The 18,789-nt window shown below is 43.5% G+C and overlaps 1 protein-coding gene across 6 annotated transcripts in view; it reads right to left on the reverse strand.

Moving 5' to 3' along the window:
- Positions 1-18,789, reverse strand: part of CTBP1 (C-terminal binding protein 1) — a 434,573-nt gene that overhangs the window by 235,632 nt on the left and 180,152 nt on the right. For 4 of the 6 annotated variants that reach the window (XM_075194124.1, XM_075194128.1, XM_075194125.1 and 1 more), the window contains exon 3: positions 13,170-13,271. In XM_075194124.1, the coding sequence (XP_075050225.1) occupies positions 13,170-13,271 (102 nt within the window). The remainder of the gene's footprint in view (positions 1-13,169; positions 13,272-18,789) is intronic. The other 2 variants (XM_075194126.1, XM_075194130.1) reach the window with 1 other exon arrangement.

Raw genomic sequence — 18,789 nt, forward strand, 5'->3', positions numbered from 1 at the left:
CGTACTGTGTGCATTCATGCTGATAAGAAACTAAGAGGCTACAGCTGCTTTTGTTTATTAATGCCGAAATGGCTGCTGCTAGATTGTTTGAATTTGATAAATGACTTGTGCTGAAATAGAAGTGTAAAACAGCACTTAGGAGAACAGGGCTGGGAGTTTCTGGAGTGCGGCAGAGAGGAGCAAACAAGACCATCTGCAGCCTGGAAGAGGGGACAAGAAAACAGCCCCAGTCTCTGTTGGCAGATGTTGTAGGAGCCATAAAACACCTGCCCCAGAGGCAGCTGCTTCATAGCACGTTGACAGGACCGACCCTTTGTTTTTCATGCCGGGGAGGGACAGGAGGGTAATACCAGCAGAACACCATCGTTTTTTTTATTGTCTGTGTGAAATTCCCTTCTGCAGTAGATATAAATTAGAATGAATGACAATTAAAAGGCTACCTGTAAATGAAATGTGCTAGTTGGAGACGGTGGAGGAACTATAGCTGGAGCAGATCATACGGCTACTATCATCATCATCATTTATTTATATAGCACCACTAATTCCGCAGCGCTGTACAGAGAACTCACTCACATCAGTCCCTGCCCCATTGGGGCTTACAGTCTAAATTCCCTAACACACACACACACACACACACAGACACACAGACTAGGGTCACTTTGTTAGCAGTCTACCAGTATGTTTTTGGAGTGTGGGAGGAAACCAGAGCACCCGGAGGAAACCCGCACAAACATGGGGAGAACATACAAACCCCACACAGATAAGGCCATGGTTGGGAATTGAACTCATGACCCCAGTGCTGTAAGGCAGAAGTGCTAACCACTTAGCCACCATGTGGTCCTGTGATGGTAGTGTATCCTCTCTGGAGGCCACCAAATTTGATCCTCTGATTTTGCGCACAAGCTGGTGCATGCAAGGAAGAACAGAGTGGGGGTCTCCGGAGTCGATGGACCAGCACTGCTGGCCTGCGCCTCAAGTTTTGCTAACTTCAATCCAAACATCTGCCAGGCAATGCAGCATGATGGCCAGGGGGCTGTTTGATCTGAGGTAAGGGCATACCTCTCAACTCTGAGGTAAGGGCATACCTCCCAACTTGCAAGTCCCCAGCAACAGGACGGGGATGGTGTGGCCACGTGATCGGGGCTGGACTGGCCATCGGGCCCTTCTGGCAAATGCCAGAAGGGCCGATGGCTAGTTGGGCCGATTCAGCGGGGCAGGATGCCCGCCCGAGCAGCGCCGTGAGCTGCGCTGATCGGCGGACAGTTTCAATGTGCTGTGCGGCTATTCAATCACATGGGACGGCACCTGTCACGTAGTGCGCGTCCCATGTGATTACTGCCCGCACAGCACATTGAAACTGTCCGCCGAGCAGCGAGGTGACAAAGGTAAGTGTGTCTCTCTCACAGGGGGGGGGCTATGTGTTACTAGGGGCTGGCTGTCACTGGAGGGGGGCTGTGTGTTACTAGGGGCTGGCTGTCACTGGAGGGGGGCTGTGTGTTACTAGGGCCTGGCTGTCACTGGAGGGGGGCTGTGTGTTACTAGGGGCTGGCTGTCACTGGAGGGGGGGCTGTGTGTTACTAGGGGCTGGCTGTCACTGGAGGGGGACTGTGTGCTACTAGGGGCTGGCTGTCACTGGAAGGGGGCTGTGTGTTACTAGGGGCTGGCTGTCACTGGAGGGGGGCTGTGTGTTACTAGGGGCTGGCTGTCACTGGAGGGGGGCTATGTGTTACTAGGGGCTGGTTGTCACTGGAGGGAGGCTGTGTGTTACTAGGGGCTGACTGTCACTGGAGGGGGGGGCTGTGTGTTAATAGGGGCTGGCTGTCACTGGAGGGGGGCTGTGTGTTACTAGGGGCTGGCTGTCACTGGAGGGGGCTGTGTGTTACTAGGGGCTGGCTGTCACTGGAGGGGGGCTGTGTGTTACTAGGGGCTGGCTGTCACTGGAGGGGGGCTGTGTGTTACTAGGGGCTGGCTTTCACGGGGGGGAGCTGTGTGTTACTAGGGGCTGGCTGTCACTGGAGGGGGGCTGTGTTTTACTAGGGGCTGGCTGTCACTGGAGGGGGGGCTGTGTGTTACTAGGGGCTGGCTGTCACTGGAGGGGGGCTATGTGTTACTAGGGGCTGACTGTCACTGGAGGGGGCTATGTGTTACTAGGGACTGGCTGTCACTGGAGGGGGGCTGTGTGTTACTAGGGGCTGGCTGTGCCAATGGGGGTGGTGCTGGCTGTGTCACTGGGGGGGAATGCTGGCTGTGTGTCACTGGGGGTGTTGCTGGCTTTGTGTCACTGGGGGGGGTGCTGGCTGTGTGTCACTGGAGGGGTGCTGGCTGTTTGTCACTGGGGGGTGCTGGCTGTGTTTCACGGGGGGGGGGCTGGCTGTGTCTCATTGGGGGGGCTGTGTGTCTGACTGGCAATTGTGTAACAGTACATTGTGTGGAGTCTGGACCTTTAATTTCATGCTGGGGTGGTTTAGGTCTATCAATTGAATATGGTGCTGATTTTGGGAAGGAGGTCTATTTATTAAATGTGAATTTGAATTATTTATTGCTGGGGATGGTTGTGGAAAATGGCTATATTTATTAAACTTTAACGCTATTTAATTTATTGCTGGGACTGTTTGCAGGGAGGGAAATATGTTTTGAGTAAATGGGTATATTGTTAATTTAATGTTGGGGCTGGTTGGAGGGAAATAGGTCTACTTAATAAATGTGAATATTATTATTGTGGGGACTGGAGGGAAGTCTAATTATAAAACGTGAGTGCTATTGTTTTAACACCGGGGCTGATTGGAGTCTTCTAAATTTCATGTACCCTATTTTTTTTTTTCAAAATAGGGCATCCAGTATTCCAGGATCAAGACAAGAAAGAACTAAGCTAAATAAACCAGCTGCTACAAGTGGTGAAAGTGACCAAGACTGTCCTGAATCTGGTGGGGCAGTCTTGAATTTGGGTGACTGTCTCCCTTAGTCAGGATTTGGTTTGATTGCAAGGACAGTTGGGAGGTATGTCCCGCTTCACAACGTACAGCTTGTGAAGGTAGAGCTGTGTGCTTCTAACAGTAGTGCACACAGTATTGCCTGTGTATTTTTCTAAAATGATAACCATGTTACATAATAGGGGCCCTACTGTCTTAAATACCCTGGGCCCCCTGAGCCTTAATCCAGCTCTGGTTAGGGGAAGGGAACTGATAGCTGCTCTCAGTTCCTGGACAGGACACAACCTGCAGAACAAGCCAAGGAGCTCTAAGTATCACAAGATTTGTTAATCTCGTGAGACAAAGAGCTTCCCTGCTCACTCTAAAGGAAATTCCCACCCTGATGGATGTCAGCAGCACCAGAAGAATAGATAAGTACAGTGGGCTGGGGATGGCGTTATGGGGCTGGGAGGGCGTGATAAATGTAATGTTTTATTATAATGTATGTATCAATGCCCCATGTTGGCCACACCACAACACAGTTTCTCTCATTCTAAAACTGAGGCGGGCCTGTGTACTTTAAATGCCAGGGCTGATTTTTAGTCCCAGTCCGGCCCTGCACGTGATGATGGGGCATGGTCATGTGACGATTGCTGCCTAGTGCTGTACAGTGCTAGGATGCCCATTAGCTATCTCCCTTCTATCCAACATTCCCACCCACGGGACATAGCCATAAATCCGGGTTCCAATCAGAAGAGTTGGAAGGTATGTAAGGAGTCAAGCCCTAGTCCACATTTTCCTCTGGTCTCTTGTTATAACATGGGCACTAGTTCCAGGTGGCTATGGTGGTCTCTGGGCTAATATGGAGACCTAAAGTAAGGCTGTGCAACTCATTAGTCCTTGGAAGTCACCTTTGCTAACTAGAGCTGCTCATGGAGGCTCTGAGCCGCCCAAGACTTTTTAGTGCTGCAATAAGTGTTGATAAATGGCTTAGGTGGGGTGTTATTGGGAGATTTTAACAAACTCTGTGATTGAGGCTCCTGATTGGTCCTCCCGCTCACTCTCCCCTTCCCCTCGGGCTCCAGGGATGGGAAAGGAGCATGTGGTAATGCAACTTTAAGTGGGATGTTAACCAGGAAATAAAGGGTTAATATCTATCTCTCCACCTTCCTCTTTCTATATATAAGAATGAAAAGCCTACAGGGGGTGCTTGTACCTTTTGTAGAGAAAGCAGCAGCGAGTAAACATACATAAAAAAGCTATTGTGACACAAGTTGTGAAAACCTTGCAACAAAACCATTATTTTATTTATTTTCTTGTAAATAATGCAAAACAAATGACATGATAATGGCCCCACCTACTGTTACATTGTTTCTGGGGAATTGATTTTCTGTCCAGGCTGAGGATGTAAATAATTTGCTTTTATGTGCGGTACTTGTGGAACCCTGCGGAGCTGAGAGAGACGGCCGTTTGTTTTACTGTGTGTTTACTAATGTATCTCACCTACAGGAAAACAGAAGGAGAAGAAGACACAGGAGGAGAGATAGAGACAGGATGAGAGAGAGAAGAAGAGAAGAGAGAGGAGAGGGAGAGAGAAAGAGAAGAGAAAGAAGAGGAAGAGACAGGGAGAGAGAGAGAGAGAGAGAGAGAGAGACAGGAGGAGAGATAGAGAGATAGACAGAGACAGGATGAGAGAGAGGAGAGGAAGAGAGAAGAAGATAAGAGAGAGGGAGAGAGGAAGAGAAGAGAGAGGAGAGGAAGAGACAGGGAGAGAGAGAAGGAGAAAAAAGAGGAGAGGAGGAGACAAGAGAGATAAAGAAAAAGACAGAGACAGAACTAGAGATAAGAGAGGAGAGAGAGAGAGAAAGAGAAGAGAAAAAAGAGGAAGAGATAGGACGAGAGAGAGAAAAAGAGAGGAGAGGGAGGGAGAAGGAGAAGAGAGTGTAGTGTAGAGGGAGAGGGAAAGAGAACAGAGAGGAGAGGAAGAGAGAGAGAGAGAGAGAGAGAGAGAGAGAGAGAGAGAGAGAGAGAGAAGGAGGACAGATAGAGAAAAAGACAGGGACAGGACGAGAGAGAGAAGAAGAGAGGAGAGGAAGAGAGAAGGAGAAAAGAGTGTAGAGGGAGAGGGAAAGAGAAGTGTGAGGAGAGGAGGAGACAGGGAGAGAGAGGAGAAGAAGAGAAAGGAGAGGAAGAGACAGGAGGATAGATAAAGAAACAGACAGAAACAGGAAGAGAGACAAAAAGAGAGAGAGAGAAGGAGAAGAGAGAGGAGAGGAAGAGACAGGAATAGAGAGAAGGAGAAGAGAGAGGAGAGGAAGAGACAGGGAGAGAGAGAGAGAGAGAGAGAGAAGGAGAAGTGAGGAAGAGACAGGAGGAGAGAGCGAAAAAAGATAGAGACAGAAAGAGAGAAGAGAGGGGAGAGGAAGAGTCAGGAAGAGAGAGAAGGAGAAGTGAGAGGAGAGAGAGAGAGAGAGAGAGAGAGAGAGACAGGAGGAGAGAGAAAAAGAAAGACAGGATGAAACGGAGTAGAAGAAAAGAGAGAGGAGAGGGAGAGAGAAGAAGAAGAGAAAAGAGGAGAGGGAGAGACAAGGAGACCTATCTATTAAAAATTAGCAATAGGATAGGAAAACCTTTTATCACCATGATTTACTAATAAAATATCACCTGGGCACCTGAATGATACTGGCCGGCAGTAAGAGTAGACTTTCCTCTTTGCTGGGCCAGTGTCTACGGATTTGTAAATCTGTAAGAAAAGCGTTTTAAAATATACAAAATCTGTACCTTTATGGTCCTTGTTAAACAGTCTTCCGCATGCCTACATGTGCAAGGCTATTCTACTATATGTAATTCCTATCTTACTAAGTATATGCGGCGGAGGGACACACTGGATCTGGTTTTTGTGCTGTATATATTGGGTATATAAATCTATCATTATGTGTAAAGTGTTTCCTGCAGAACTACAGTGAAGAAGCAGGCATGAACCACTGTCTCATGGTTTCTAAATAAGTCTTCAGTAGATTGGAGTGAGGAAAATAAGAGGGTTGTACACTGTTAAATATTCTGCAAGGGCTTTAACACTCCCAGTTTTACACCCCCTTTCCTTTCCCACCACATTACTTCTGAGGTGTAGTGATTGGGAAGCTCTGCTAGTCGTTCTAAATTATGATATCTGAGTCCTTCAAGCCACTTGTGACGAAACGAGTTTGATATCACCTTAACCAGCCTGTCCCTCGTTTCTCACAAAATGTGAAGTTTAACAACATGTACTTTTTATAGCCCTGTTAATGTTCCCCAGCTCACCTGGGTGCAAATGCAGTGTCTAATTACATGTGGATAAGTGGACATTATAGCCATGCCTATATAGGAGACTTCTTCATTCTATGTGTTTATTGTTATTTCACTGATGCTGTTATGCATTGTTCTCAAATTGAAGCCAGGTGGGTAAGGATCGGATGGGGTCCAGTTCCAGGATACAGGTGAGGGGGCGATAGCTGCATTAATTCTCCCCCTCCTTTCTTTACAGGAAGTCCTGATCAGCTGGAAGCTAGTTCTGGCTGAAAAAGCTTGCAAAGGTGGCCAGCCAGCGTGAAGTGGGTATTATTGGGCCAGATAAAGCCGATAACTTCACACCACTTATTTTCTAAATTCAACAGTTAATCCTACAGTATTATTATACAGTAGAGGAGGTGTCATGTGCTTAGTATCAGGACTTCTAACACAATGTACCCAAAGCTGTAAATAGTAGAAAGTTTTATCAGAGACTAAAACAGGAGTGCAAACACCTACAGTCCCAAAACCATTAGTCCGTTAGTTTTCTAACATCAGTACAGAACAATGTCGGATTTTTACTGATCACTATTTTATATCCCCTTTTACTCGCTCTCAATAAATGTATTGATGGCTGGTAACCTCGAGACATTATATTGAAAACAAATTATTTGGAGAACAACCTTTGTGGAAAGAAGCTGTAACTCACTGCAGCTGATCAGAATCTATATTTTTTCTAGCAGATTAGAAAATGAACACAAATGTCTGTTTCGTGACCATGGGTTAAAATACCTTTTTCCTATATACCAATTATCCTCAATGCACCTCTATATATATTATATAATTTTTTCTGTTGAGTAAAAATATCATTTCCATTACATAGTAAAGCCAATGCAGGGATTCTACCACTGTTGTGGTAATTAATACTGTTATTGTGGAATCAATGAAACACATTTAATTTTAAATCTGCAGAATAAGCCATCTCCCTGGTCACTGATTAGCCAACATGTTTGGAGAATCTCCAAACATGACCTTCTGGGGTAACTGAGGAAACTGTTGAGATGACATAATGAGGGCTAATTAATAACAAGCTGCATTTACTTGATCAAAGCTGATTGCTTATCGTTTGGTATGGATTACTGCACATTTACAATGTTGGACTTTTTAGTAAATAACCCCCAACATTAACGAGAAGTACAATTTTGCCCCTCATTGTGCAAAGAGGAAACAATGCTCCCTCTAGTGGCCACCTTCAGTACAGTGAATCTTTTCTGCCCTCCTTTGATAATACGTTTAGTTATTGCCCCTTTTTAGCCTAGTTTTGTACTTGTAAACTGCACCACATTCATATTGGACATGGATGCCTGTACTATCCAAATAATGAATTACGATCATTGTAAGCTATTTTCTTTGGAACAAAAGCCTTGGTTCATCAGTAACAGATGCAAATTGGGAATATCCTATTTCCTATTCAGTACATAATTTCGGTGCTGGCTGTATTTGTTTAACTGACATTCAATAAATGAATATCTGGACGGGCGCCCTGGTAAACAGCTCCGTTCCAAAGTAAACAAAGACACAAATATAGGAGATCCAATGTCCAGGAGACAAACTGTCTTAGAATGAAAACTCGTTTGTTAAACTTTTTCCGTTTTTTAAATAAAACTCACAGTGGGGTAAGGACATAACAAATACTCTACTCCAGTAGTTTCACATTCTCTAACCATCTGGGACTCATATTCCCAGAAATATGCCTTGTCGCCCCATCCCTCCCCGGTTATACCGCTATTCAATTCTCCAGGATTTCCTCCAGGGCTTCTCCATAGTTCATTTCAGCCGTGGTATTCGCGGGGAGTCAGTTATCTCAATCACATAACCACCTCTGCAACTTTTCCTCAGTTTTCTGAAATTCAAGCACATATCCACATCTCCTCAAAGCACTTTTACCAGTTTCTGCAACTTCGCCACTTCCATAGTGCTGTTAAAGATCGTCTTCTATCCCGACCTCATTCTACATTTGAAGCCCTATGTCTACGCCAATCCTCAACTAAAGGTCTAATACCAACGCTCTACTATAAGCTTGCTCCCTCCTCTGTAAATCTCAGAGCCCCCCATGAACTATCCTGGGAACGAGACCTTGGTGAAGAGCTGCTAGATGAGGAGGGGTCTGAGATATAGGAGAATGCTGCCTCTAGCTCCATCTGCGTTAGAATTAAAGAGAATCTTTACAAGGTGCTATACTGATGGTATTATGTACCTTCGCGCCTTTATAACATTCATCCTGATTCGTCAGATCGGTGCTGGCGAGGGTGCTCCCATGAAGGCACATTCCTCCACATATGGTGGCCGTGCCCAAAATTGTCAGGCTTCTGGGCTGAAATTAGAGACCTGATTAGTTCAATTCTCCAGGTGGATATTCCCCTGGAGCCTAAATTTTTTCTCCTCCCTGTGGGGCTCCCTCGGCATCCCGACATCAGAACAAAATTATTAGGCACATTGTTTCGGCAGCTACCTGTCAAATAGCAGCAGACTGGCGATTGCAATCCCCTCCCTCCATGCAGTCCATAATTAATAGAATTTGGCTGACTCAACGGATGGAGTATATGACCAGTATTGTTCGAAATTCCTCGAAAGCCTTCACCAGGGTTTGGGACCCATGGTTATCCTACTTTCAGGCGTGTCCACCCTTTACATAACTCAGCTCTCGAACCTCATTTCTTTATAGGACTTCTCTTTTTCTCTACAATGGATCTAGTCACCTCCTAACCTCTTCTCTTTTCTCCCTCTTTTCTCACTCTTTTCTTTCCTGCACATTCTCTTTTCCTCTTTCCTCTTTATACAAAAAATTTGGGTCATTCGTTACCCTAACTTCTATAAGTTCGGTTGACTTAGCGTTTCACATGTTTTACGCTGGTCGTAGTTTTGATTTTCTGTGTTGTTTACTGTTTGATAAGTGTATTCACTCTGTCAACTGTTCTCTTTTGTTATTATGACCTTGCAAAAATAAAACTTTTAAAAAAACAAAACAAAACAAAAAACAAATACTCTACACAATATGCACTGCAGCCATTATGTACAGTATTCCTATTATTGGTAAGATTGCCATGGCTATAAGGATAAAACAGTGGTAGAAAATATAGGACCTCACACAGAACGAACCAGGGGCTGATTGGGGCATGTGTGCCCCCGGGGCCAGTCCCATAGTGACTAGGCTACCTTCATTTATTTTCCTTAAAAATGTTCCTAATAAGCTTCTGAGCCAAGTTTTGACAGCCCCCCCCCCCCCCCTCCCCACGGCCCAGCTAAAAATTGCCAGCCAGCTCCTGGAACTGACATTAGCTTAGTTCTCAATGTGACTAGTTATTACATATTTTGTCTGAAAAATATATGACACATATACAGTAAAATATTTCTCAAAGGGACTTGCTACATTATTTCTGAAGTTGCAGTTGTTTATTTGACTTATTTTTACATTGACGGAATTTTACAAAACAATTTGCATAATATTTTCTTGCAGTATTTAAAAATAAATAAAGGAAACTATCCATTTGTCTTTCTTCATGGGTTCATCAATTGCTGTTTAATGTATTGAAATTTAAGGAAGTGCACTTATCATTTGAGCTTTTAGCCTATAAACCAATGTGCTGCTTAGTCAGTGTCCTTGCTGTTGGGTGTTTAAGGAGATTTGTTCATTCCATAACGCTCGTAGCAAAGACATACCTGCAGGTAGATAGACTTCCCCTTTAGAATTCCATCTGTTTCTCATCTCTTTTGCCAGAGGCAATCTATGGAGTGGGTGGATATAGATTTAGAAAATAACTAATCATGTGTAAGAAAAAAAGGTGGTGCCATTGTAACTTTAGTGGAAGGTAACAAAAAGAGCCATAATAAACTGATAAGATGGGTGTATTAAATGCACTTCTGCTTGATCATACACCTGTACTTTGGAAGACTTTTGGGGCTAGATTTACTAAGCTGCGGTTTTGAAAAAGTGGGGATGTTGCCAATCAGATTCTAGCTTTCATTTATTTAGTACTTTCTACAAAATGACAGCTAGAATCTGATTGGTTGCTATTGGCAACATCCCCACTTTTTCAAACCCGCAGCTTAGTAAATCTAGCCTTGGACTGGAATCAGCAATTAAAGACAGATGTAGGACACTGCTGCCATCACCAGCAAACAATGCAGCTCACAAGACTACACCGGATGAACATGGAGGCTAAGAGGGACTTCAAGCTCCAACATATATGGACCCCTCCAATCCAAGTCACTTATATGACCCAGCTCACCCCTCCCACCCTGGCCAGTCATATGACCGGCTCCCCTGTCACTCAAAATCTCTTCCATTGCTGGAAAACCTAGATTCTCTTTTCCCAGCAGTCCTTCAGGGAGCAAAGTTGTGGGATGGGTTGTTGCAAACGCAACACAGACAGCCCTAGTCCCCGGACAGCCCGGATCCCCAAGACAGGCCTGGGTGACATACCCTCCGGCACCCGTGCAGTTTGATTGTCCATTGTCAATTAGATAAACAGACACTGAGGAACCCAATGAAGTATCTGCAGATCGATCCACTTTAATTTTATAAATGGCCACCTTGTGCCTGGCAGATCATTATCTTCTCTAATATCTCATCATAACCTGTGTTTTATTGTATTCATTTAACTTTTGGCATAGAAATGGGATATATAATCCAGAGAGCTTGGGACCTGAGGGTTTCTGCAAGGGGTTTTCCAGAATTTTGAGCATCATGCTAAATATCAACTAAACCTCATGTACCCCGGCCTTTCACAACATTTCTCAAGCAATATGCCACCCCCAACCCCCCTCTCTTGTAAAAACCTCTGACAGATGCGCATGGCAACCCCCCAGCACTGTGAACGAGAAACCCCCACCTATCATTTTCACATCTGGGACAAAAGTCCTGTCTGGCGGGACAGTCTCCTAAAATCTGGACTGTCTCGCCTAAATCACGACAGGTGGGAGGAATGTATGTATAATTAATTACAAAATAATTAAAACAATGCTTGCTTCACTTTAAATGTGTTGCTAGACCAGAAATTACTTTAAAAAAAAAAGTGTAGACTGCAGAACTGCCTGTCCTTGTATTGTATTCATATCCATGAAACTAATACCAACCTCAGCAGTCCGTGTAATCTGATGATACAATTCAAGGTTTGCACCAGTCATTCTGCCTGCATCAATACCCCGGGCATTGGAAAATAAAGCATGACATTCCTGACGTTTGTAAAGAGAACATATCTTAACATTTATGGTAACATAGTTTATTTTTACCAGTAATTACCATTTTTAATCTTTAGTAGCTTTATTATCAGTCTGAATTTGTTGTCTATATCTGAGTACATACAAATAAAATATGGATCAGTGGAATAGTGACTACAAGAAGCCCATATGGCTAATGGGGCAAGCGCAGGAATTCCTCTGGTATATCTAGGGGTGGGGGACGTTTTATCTAAATGCCATACTCTTTGTAAATATATTCTCATACCTCTTCTTTATGTCCCTGACCATCTTGAAATCTTGTGGAGGTTTTGCCTATAGCAACCAATCAGATTCTAGCAATCATTTATCTAAAGCACCTGGAAAATGAAGGTTTTAGAATGGTTTGATAGATCTACCCCCAAATCTTACAACAGTGAGTAGTTGTCCTATTATTATCAGCAAATATAGACACTGGCTGTTCCCGCTGCTAGGCCTAAGCTCCTGTCAAATTTGGCCATTGATATGTACATTAGCTTTAAAAATGGATGTATTCAGGATTTTTCACCATTGATCAATACAAAATCATACTTGTCTACTCTCCTGGAAGGTCCGGGAGACGCCGGGGAGATCGCAGACCCCGCCTCTCTTTCTTGTAAAGTGGGCGGGATCTTGATGGCAAGGAGGAGCGGTCATATCCAATTAAATTAAGACTGTATTAATCTGGCAACACTAAAAGCACCGTAGAACTAACATATATTTGGAGCTTTATATTTGTAGAGAATAAAAGATGAAGGAAAACCCTCAACACAGGACAGTAATATTAGGGCAATACAAGACTTTTGCCAATTAGCATTAAGTGTTCAGACATTAACTATATAGAGCAATAGTGGAAGGTGTAGCGCTAAGTGTTTTTTAATTGCTCAGTGTGGACCTGAGAAACAAACTGTGACATCATCAAGTTGTCAGCTTTCAGCACATTGGCTCTGAAGGATCACATGACAATATTGTCACTCTGTTACTAGGAGATATACCGGTGGCCCCAAGCCTTTATGGAGGGCCAGGGTGAAAACCTGCTACCAATTCAACTGCATATTTCAACCAGGGTGAAACACTAAAGTGAGACAAAGAGTAACTCACATTTTATGCTTTATGCATTGACAACAACATAGTGCATTTGTCTTGTTATCTATGTCGGGATGTGTAACAACACTATACTCCTGTCTATAAGCTAATATGAATTAAACGATGAATGTTTCTATATGTTCAGTGTCATACTGGCCTTAGCACTGTTCTGCATGACCGTTGTACTATTTTCCTGGAATGCGTATTTGATGCAACATGTGACTGTTTTTTATTTAGGATTACCCCTCTGGTCAGCAGGGGAAGGTATATGTGTATATAAGTGTTTAATTAGGGGCAGAACCTGCTAAAAAGCCTCTGTAAGAGACAGAGAGGGTCATTGTTGCTGCTCAGACCGGTGCCTAAGGACGATGTAATCTGTCTAAAAGACAAACGATCAATTCAACCCAACTAAACCTCTACAGACTCTTCGGCCACCTCTATTATAATAGCTTAACACAGAGTCTAGGTAAATGGTACTATATTACATATAATACACTGAAGATACACAGGGAAACACCAGGAAGGTTAACAAGTAGGTGCAGCATTAAAGTTGCATTACAATCATGGCTGATACAAGCCGAATAGAAAATCAGTACTAAAGAGCTAAGGAAAAGAAGACTGTAAAGAATATAATAGGAAGCTGCTGTTTACCTGCCTCGGGCGAGCTTCGTGTCATTGACCAAGGGGTCGTGTTGCTGCCAGATGAAGGAGCAAGAGCATGTTGAGCCCTCCAGGCTAAAGGGTAGGGTGCTGCTGTAATAAAGAATACTGTGTGAGATACATTCATAGGCATGAAGTGTTACTGCGGCTTATTAACCCCCCCGTCACCCACCCGCCTAGTGGAGGCGCAGAATTTAATTTACTTTTGTTAAGGAATGTACTTGGAAGATACATGTAACCCGAAAAAAGATGCAGAGTAAAGGGATGGGCAGCGCGGTGGCTCAGTGGTTAGCACTTCTGCATTACAGCAGGGTCATGAGTTCAATTCCCAACGATGGCCTTATCTGTGAGGAATCTGTAATTGGCTGCTAACAAATTGACCCTAGTTTGTCTGTCTGTCTGTGTGTGTGTGTGTGTGTGTCAGGGAATTTAGACTGTAAGCCCCAATGGGGCAGGGACTGATGTGGGTGAGTTCTCTGTACAGCGCTTCGGAATTAGTGGCGCTATATAAATAAATGGTGATGATGATGGGCTTAACTTGCATTTCAATGTGAACACCCCTGCTGCACATCTCGAAGCTCAAAGGGCCACACGTCTTAAGATATAAGCAGCTGTAGATACTGACAGAAGATTGTACATGCACAGTGCAACAAATTTTATGTGACAAACAAAATTGTGATACATAAATGTACTTGTGTTCAACTCTAAACTTTACATAGTTACATAGTTGATGAGGTTGAAAAAAGACACCAGTCCATCAAGTTTAACCTATTTTGGATCTCCTGCGATCCCTCACTTATATTTGAAATGGATCCAGATTAAGCAACGCCAATCTGTTTCAATCGTGAAACATCCCTCCAGACTCAATATTGCAGTCCAATTTTTTCCCTATATCCACTATTATCCTTCATTTAAATTAACGGTCGTATCCCTGAATACACTTTTCCGCTAAAAATTTGTCTAACCCTTTCTTAAACATATCAATTGAATCTGCCATCACAACCTTCCCTGGCAGTGAATTCCATATCTTGACTGCCCTTACTGTAAAGAACCCTTTTCTTTGCTGGTTGTGAAACTTCCTCTCCTCCTATAGACGTCAGGACTAAAGTAAGCAAGACTGACACCGCATAACAATAAGAGTGACACTACATAACATTTCTATCAAACAGCCTCAGTGTTCTCCCCAGAACCTATTTCCCGGGAGCTTCACCCGGCTGTTTTTACTTGCCACCCGGCTCTTGGAGCCCAACAGAGTTTGATTATAATAGAATAAACCATTGTTTCTCCTATTAGAACAGGCACTATGTGAGCACTACAGCCGGCAGTGTGTGTTAGACCACTGACCACCAGTCTGACCAGTCCTGGCAGATGTGGGCAATAATCTCCAACATTTTTCATTATTGTTGCAAAGTATTACAACTGCCCCCACCTGGCCGCTTCTTAATGCCACTAAGCAGGCAAAATTATCTGGGGAGAGCATTAAACCTTTACACAAGTGCCTTGTATGATATAGTAACGGCTTTTACCGTAAAGACTGCAGTTTATACATTTATTCAGCTTGTGGCATAGGGGGCGCTCCTCCAATAATCGGCAAGAATTCACTTAAAGCTGCTGCGTTAGACCTCTCCTACACCCGAGCAGCGCTGAAGGTGAGAAGCAATGGTTCTGGCGATAAGTAAGCGCTGGTAACAAGCTCCACACTAGAAATGATGGAGGTATACGGGAAGAACCCCCCCATCCAAAGCACTATTCGAGGGGAGGGAGGGCAATTAAAAATATATATTTAAAATGAAAACCCCCTGTAAAGCAGATCTGACACATACACACAATCTATAGGGAAATTATCCGCACCAGACCTGTCTTTAATATAGTTACTTCCTACTGGTAATATATGCTGAATTTAGTTTTTTAGTTGGGGTGCTCTCTTAGAGCAGTAATCGTTTACAGATCAAGAAAAAGAAAATTCTAATATAGGAGGCACATTGTATATATTTATTGCCAGTAGTAAGACACAATGGGCCTGATTCATCAAGCACACATACTGACTGCAAACCTTTGGTTTAAAATTCAGGTATTTCGGCTTTGTTCAAGCCCGAATTCATTAAGGCGCGGATCTCATGATACATGTACTGTTGGATGATGGTGTAGGTCTGCTGTGCTCTACTACATAGGAGAAGCAGGATAAACTACATAGGACGCTGCAGAAAATGTCCAACACCTATGTGGATTATAAATGTGCAAAAGAATGCACAGGAAAAAATATATATAATTTTAATGTTCTTTATATTTACTGAACATTAAATACATTTACACAGTTGCACGTGATTCCAAGCACATGTTATAGCATGGATACTCAGCCGTCATCACTAGTAATCAAGACTTAGACTAGTCCCTTACCTGAAGCAAGAGATAAGGAAGAAAAACAAGTAACTTTGAGATACTCAGAGCTGGATTCGGACGTGGCTGTGAGCACTTGAGCTTGGCACGTCCTTATTGTACATCGACTACGGCAAAACGGCCCTTCCCCGCCCCATTCCCCGCCCCGTTCCCTCCCCGAATTCATAGGCTGAAGCAAGTGTCCTTTACGCTCGAAGACACATCGGACAGGACTGCGCTCATGGATGTATTTCCCAGTTCTAGGCATGTGCAGAGTGATTTTGCGTACAATATGCTTAAAATTGGCAGATATGATATACTTGCCCAAACTCTCGGAATGCCTGGGAAACTCTCGAATTCCAGGTAGATCTCTCCTGGGAGAGCGGGTAATTATCCTACAACATGGCCGTCGAAAGCCAGAAAGACGAGATTTGTCGCAAATCGCGTCAGTTTGGCCCTGCCCCTACAACAAAATTGACATTTTCCACCCCCTTCTGCTCTCCTCCCACCCCACCCCCACCTGGATCTCCCGTACAGCAAAGACACAGAGGTGGCAAGTATGAGTGTTTTATATGCATGCTGTATAGATTTGATTGTGGATTTACAGCAAACGTGAGGTTGTCTCATTCCTTTCTTTTTTATTACATGGAGTAAAAAAAATAATCTTTTAATATATCTGCACATTTGATTCACACATTTGTTTTTGTTGAGGGTGCAGACTTCTTGCAATTAGTAACCCACGACCACTGCCCTAACACGCGATGCAAGAAAACTATTGTTCTTTCAAGTATGAGATATGTGCCTTGATTAATCAGGTCCAATAAGTTTGATTTTTTATTATCATTAAAATATGATTTTCATTTCTTAATAAATGTAAAATAATCCTAATGATTTTATATAGTGCTATGTTATCCCATGCAAAATATTCAAATGCTATATAGTGATTAAAAATAAACATACACACATTGTACATTAATCTGATATCTGAGTATACAACATATAAATATTCATATGCTATATATACTATATGTTACTGCTGGATAGTTAATCTAAATTCACTTTTCTACATGTGAATCTGAGGTTAGAAATCTTCTGGACAGGTATATATATTCATGAATATCAGTGAGTAGAACAGCTTATGTACTGGTCCTGAGAAACATCCTGTGACATCATCAAGTTGTCAGCTTTCAGCACATTGGCTCTGAAGGATCACATGACAATATTGTCACTATGAGTTTCTGATCACACCCGCAACTAATTTATATAATGCCCACGGCATTATTGGAGTAAGCACCAGACAAAGAGGGAAGAGCACACTTTTATTTTAATAAGCAAAGTAAAATTTAGTGCATTATTAGTGATAAACAACTATAAGCAAAGTTGAGTCACAGACTTATTCTATATTTTATATAACTAACAGAAAATTGTGTTTGGTAACCATATAACTTTATACAAACCAGCTGCCAGGTGGTAGGATCGTATCAGCTTTTGATAGCGGAAAATACATCCACTAGTAGTCTTGTTATAATACAGCAGATATAATACCACTTGTGTACAACTGGAAGTCGCAAAACAATTTTTTCAAAAAATCTTAAATGTAGCTTATGGTCAATGCAGTAAGCACCAATCAGCTTCAAAACTGCATTTGCAATCAGCCAATCAGAAGCAACTAGCTAGTGCTGGCGCCCTCTAGCAGGTGCAAAAGATACGTCTCCTGACTAGAGTATATACGTCTCCGCGCTAGTCTAACTCAGCTGCGTTTGCGTGAACAGAAGTCATAATGAGGCTCAGGCGTCAGATGCGCGTAAACACCAACACTGTCTTTGTGGTCATGCACAGTGCAACTTTTGCAATTTATGTTACACAAATGGGCGTATGTCATACTTACCTACTTCCAGTAAGCGACGTTCGGGAGAGGGACGTGGCTAGAGGGTGGGAGGTAAAATGCCGCTTTTTCGCGGGGGCGGGGCCAAAATGGCGCAATTCCCGGTGAATCGCATCATTTTAGCAATTTAATTTCGGGATGCTGAGTCCGGGAGACTGACCCGAAATTCGGGAGTCTCCTGGACTTTCCGGGGGAGGTGGCAAATATGGCGTATGGCGAACTCAGAATCAGAACCGTACTATATGTTCTCTACCTACACTTTTGCAGTCCACGACTATAAATGTTTCAGCATGAAACAACAAGGTAATTGTGTAACGCTAATGATAATGTGACATATATACTGTAGTTGTCAACATATAAATACAATGTCCGGAGACGCCAGGAGCTAGTGAACTGATGATTACTGCTGATTACTGGTGACAGGGTGCTGGATACCGGTTAGATGATGCTGCGACTGAACGCTGCATCACATAATATTCAAATATATGTGATGGTAAAATGAGGTTTGGCATAGTTAAAAAGGCACGATGGCATAATCAATAGAGGGGCATGGCAACTTTATTTGGCTTTAAAAACTATTCACACCCTTCGGCATTTTCCACATTTTACTTCATCGTAGGGGGAGATTCAATCGCCGGCGATGTGGCACGCTGACACTATTTTGCTTGGAAGAACCTATCTTCATGAGGAAGCAGCCTATTAACTTACTACTCCCCGCTTCAGGCCACATACCTCAGTGATATCACTGGTTCCTCATGAGCTGATAAGCTGCATTCACATGAATATTGGTTTAGCCCACAAAATGGCTGCCTCCATCCAAAGTAAATGACAGGTGCACACTAAAACCATACTTGCCAACTTTTCCTCGGGAGATCCTGGGGGAGGTGGGCATGCAGGGGCAGGGCTTGAAGAATCGCATCATTTTGGTCCCACCCCCTAAACTATTGTCACTATTTTGGCCAATTACAACAGGGGGCGGGGCTATGATGACGCAATATTTGCATCATTAAGCCCCGCTCCCCCCGCCACTTATCTATTGTGGGGGCAAGAACCGGGAGGTTGCCCTCCTCTCCTGGGAGGTTGCCCTCCTCTCCTGGGAGGTATCCCAGAAATGCGGGAGCCTCCCAGAGATTCCGGGAGAGTAGGCAACTATGCATTAAAGAAAAGCAGCTAATGAATCTCTAGAGTCTGAAGTGTCTTTTACATTTCTGTCTCCATTACTGAAGTCATGATTAAATCTTGGTCTCCATAACAATGGCCACCTCCATAGGCATCAATACATGGACATATGACACAATTTCTGAACTGTGCCATCATGCCACAGATGGGGAAGCCAACCACGTCTTGTAC

Source organism: Mixophyes fleayi, chromosome 1 (assembly GCF_038048845.1).
Source record: "Mixophyes fleayi isolate aMixFle1 chromosome 1, aMixFle1.hap1, whole genome shotgun sequence".
Classification (NCBI taxonomy): Eukaryota; Metazoa; Chordata; class Amphibia; order Anura; family Limnodynastidae; genus Mixophyes; species Mixophyes fleayi.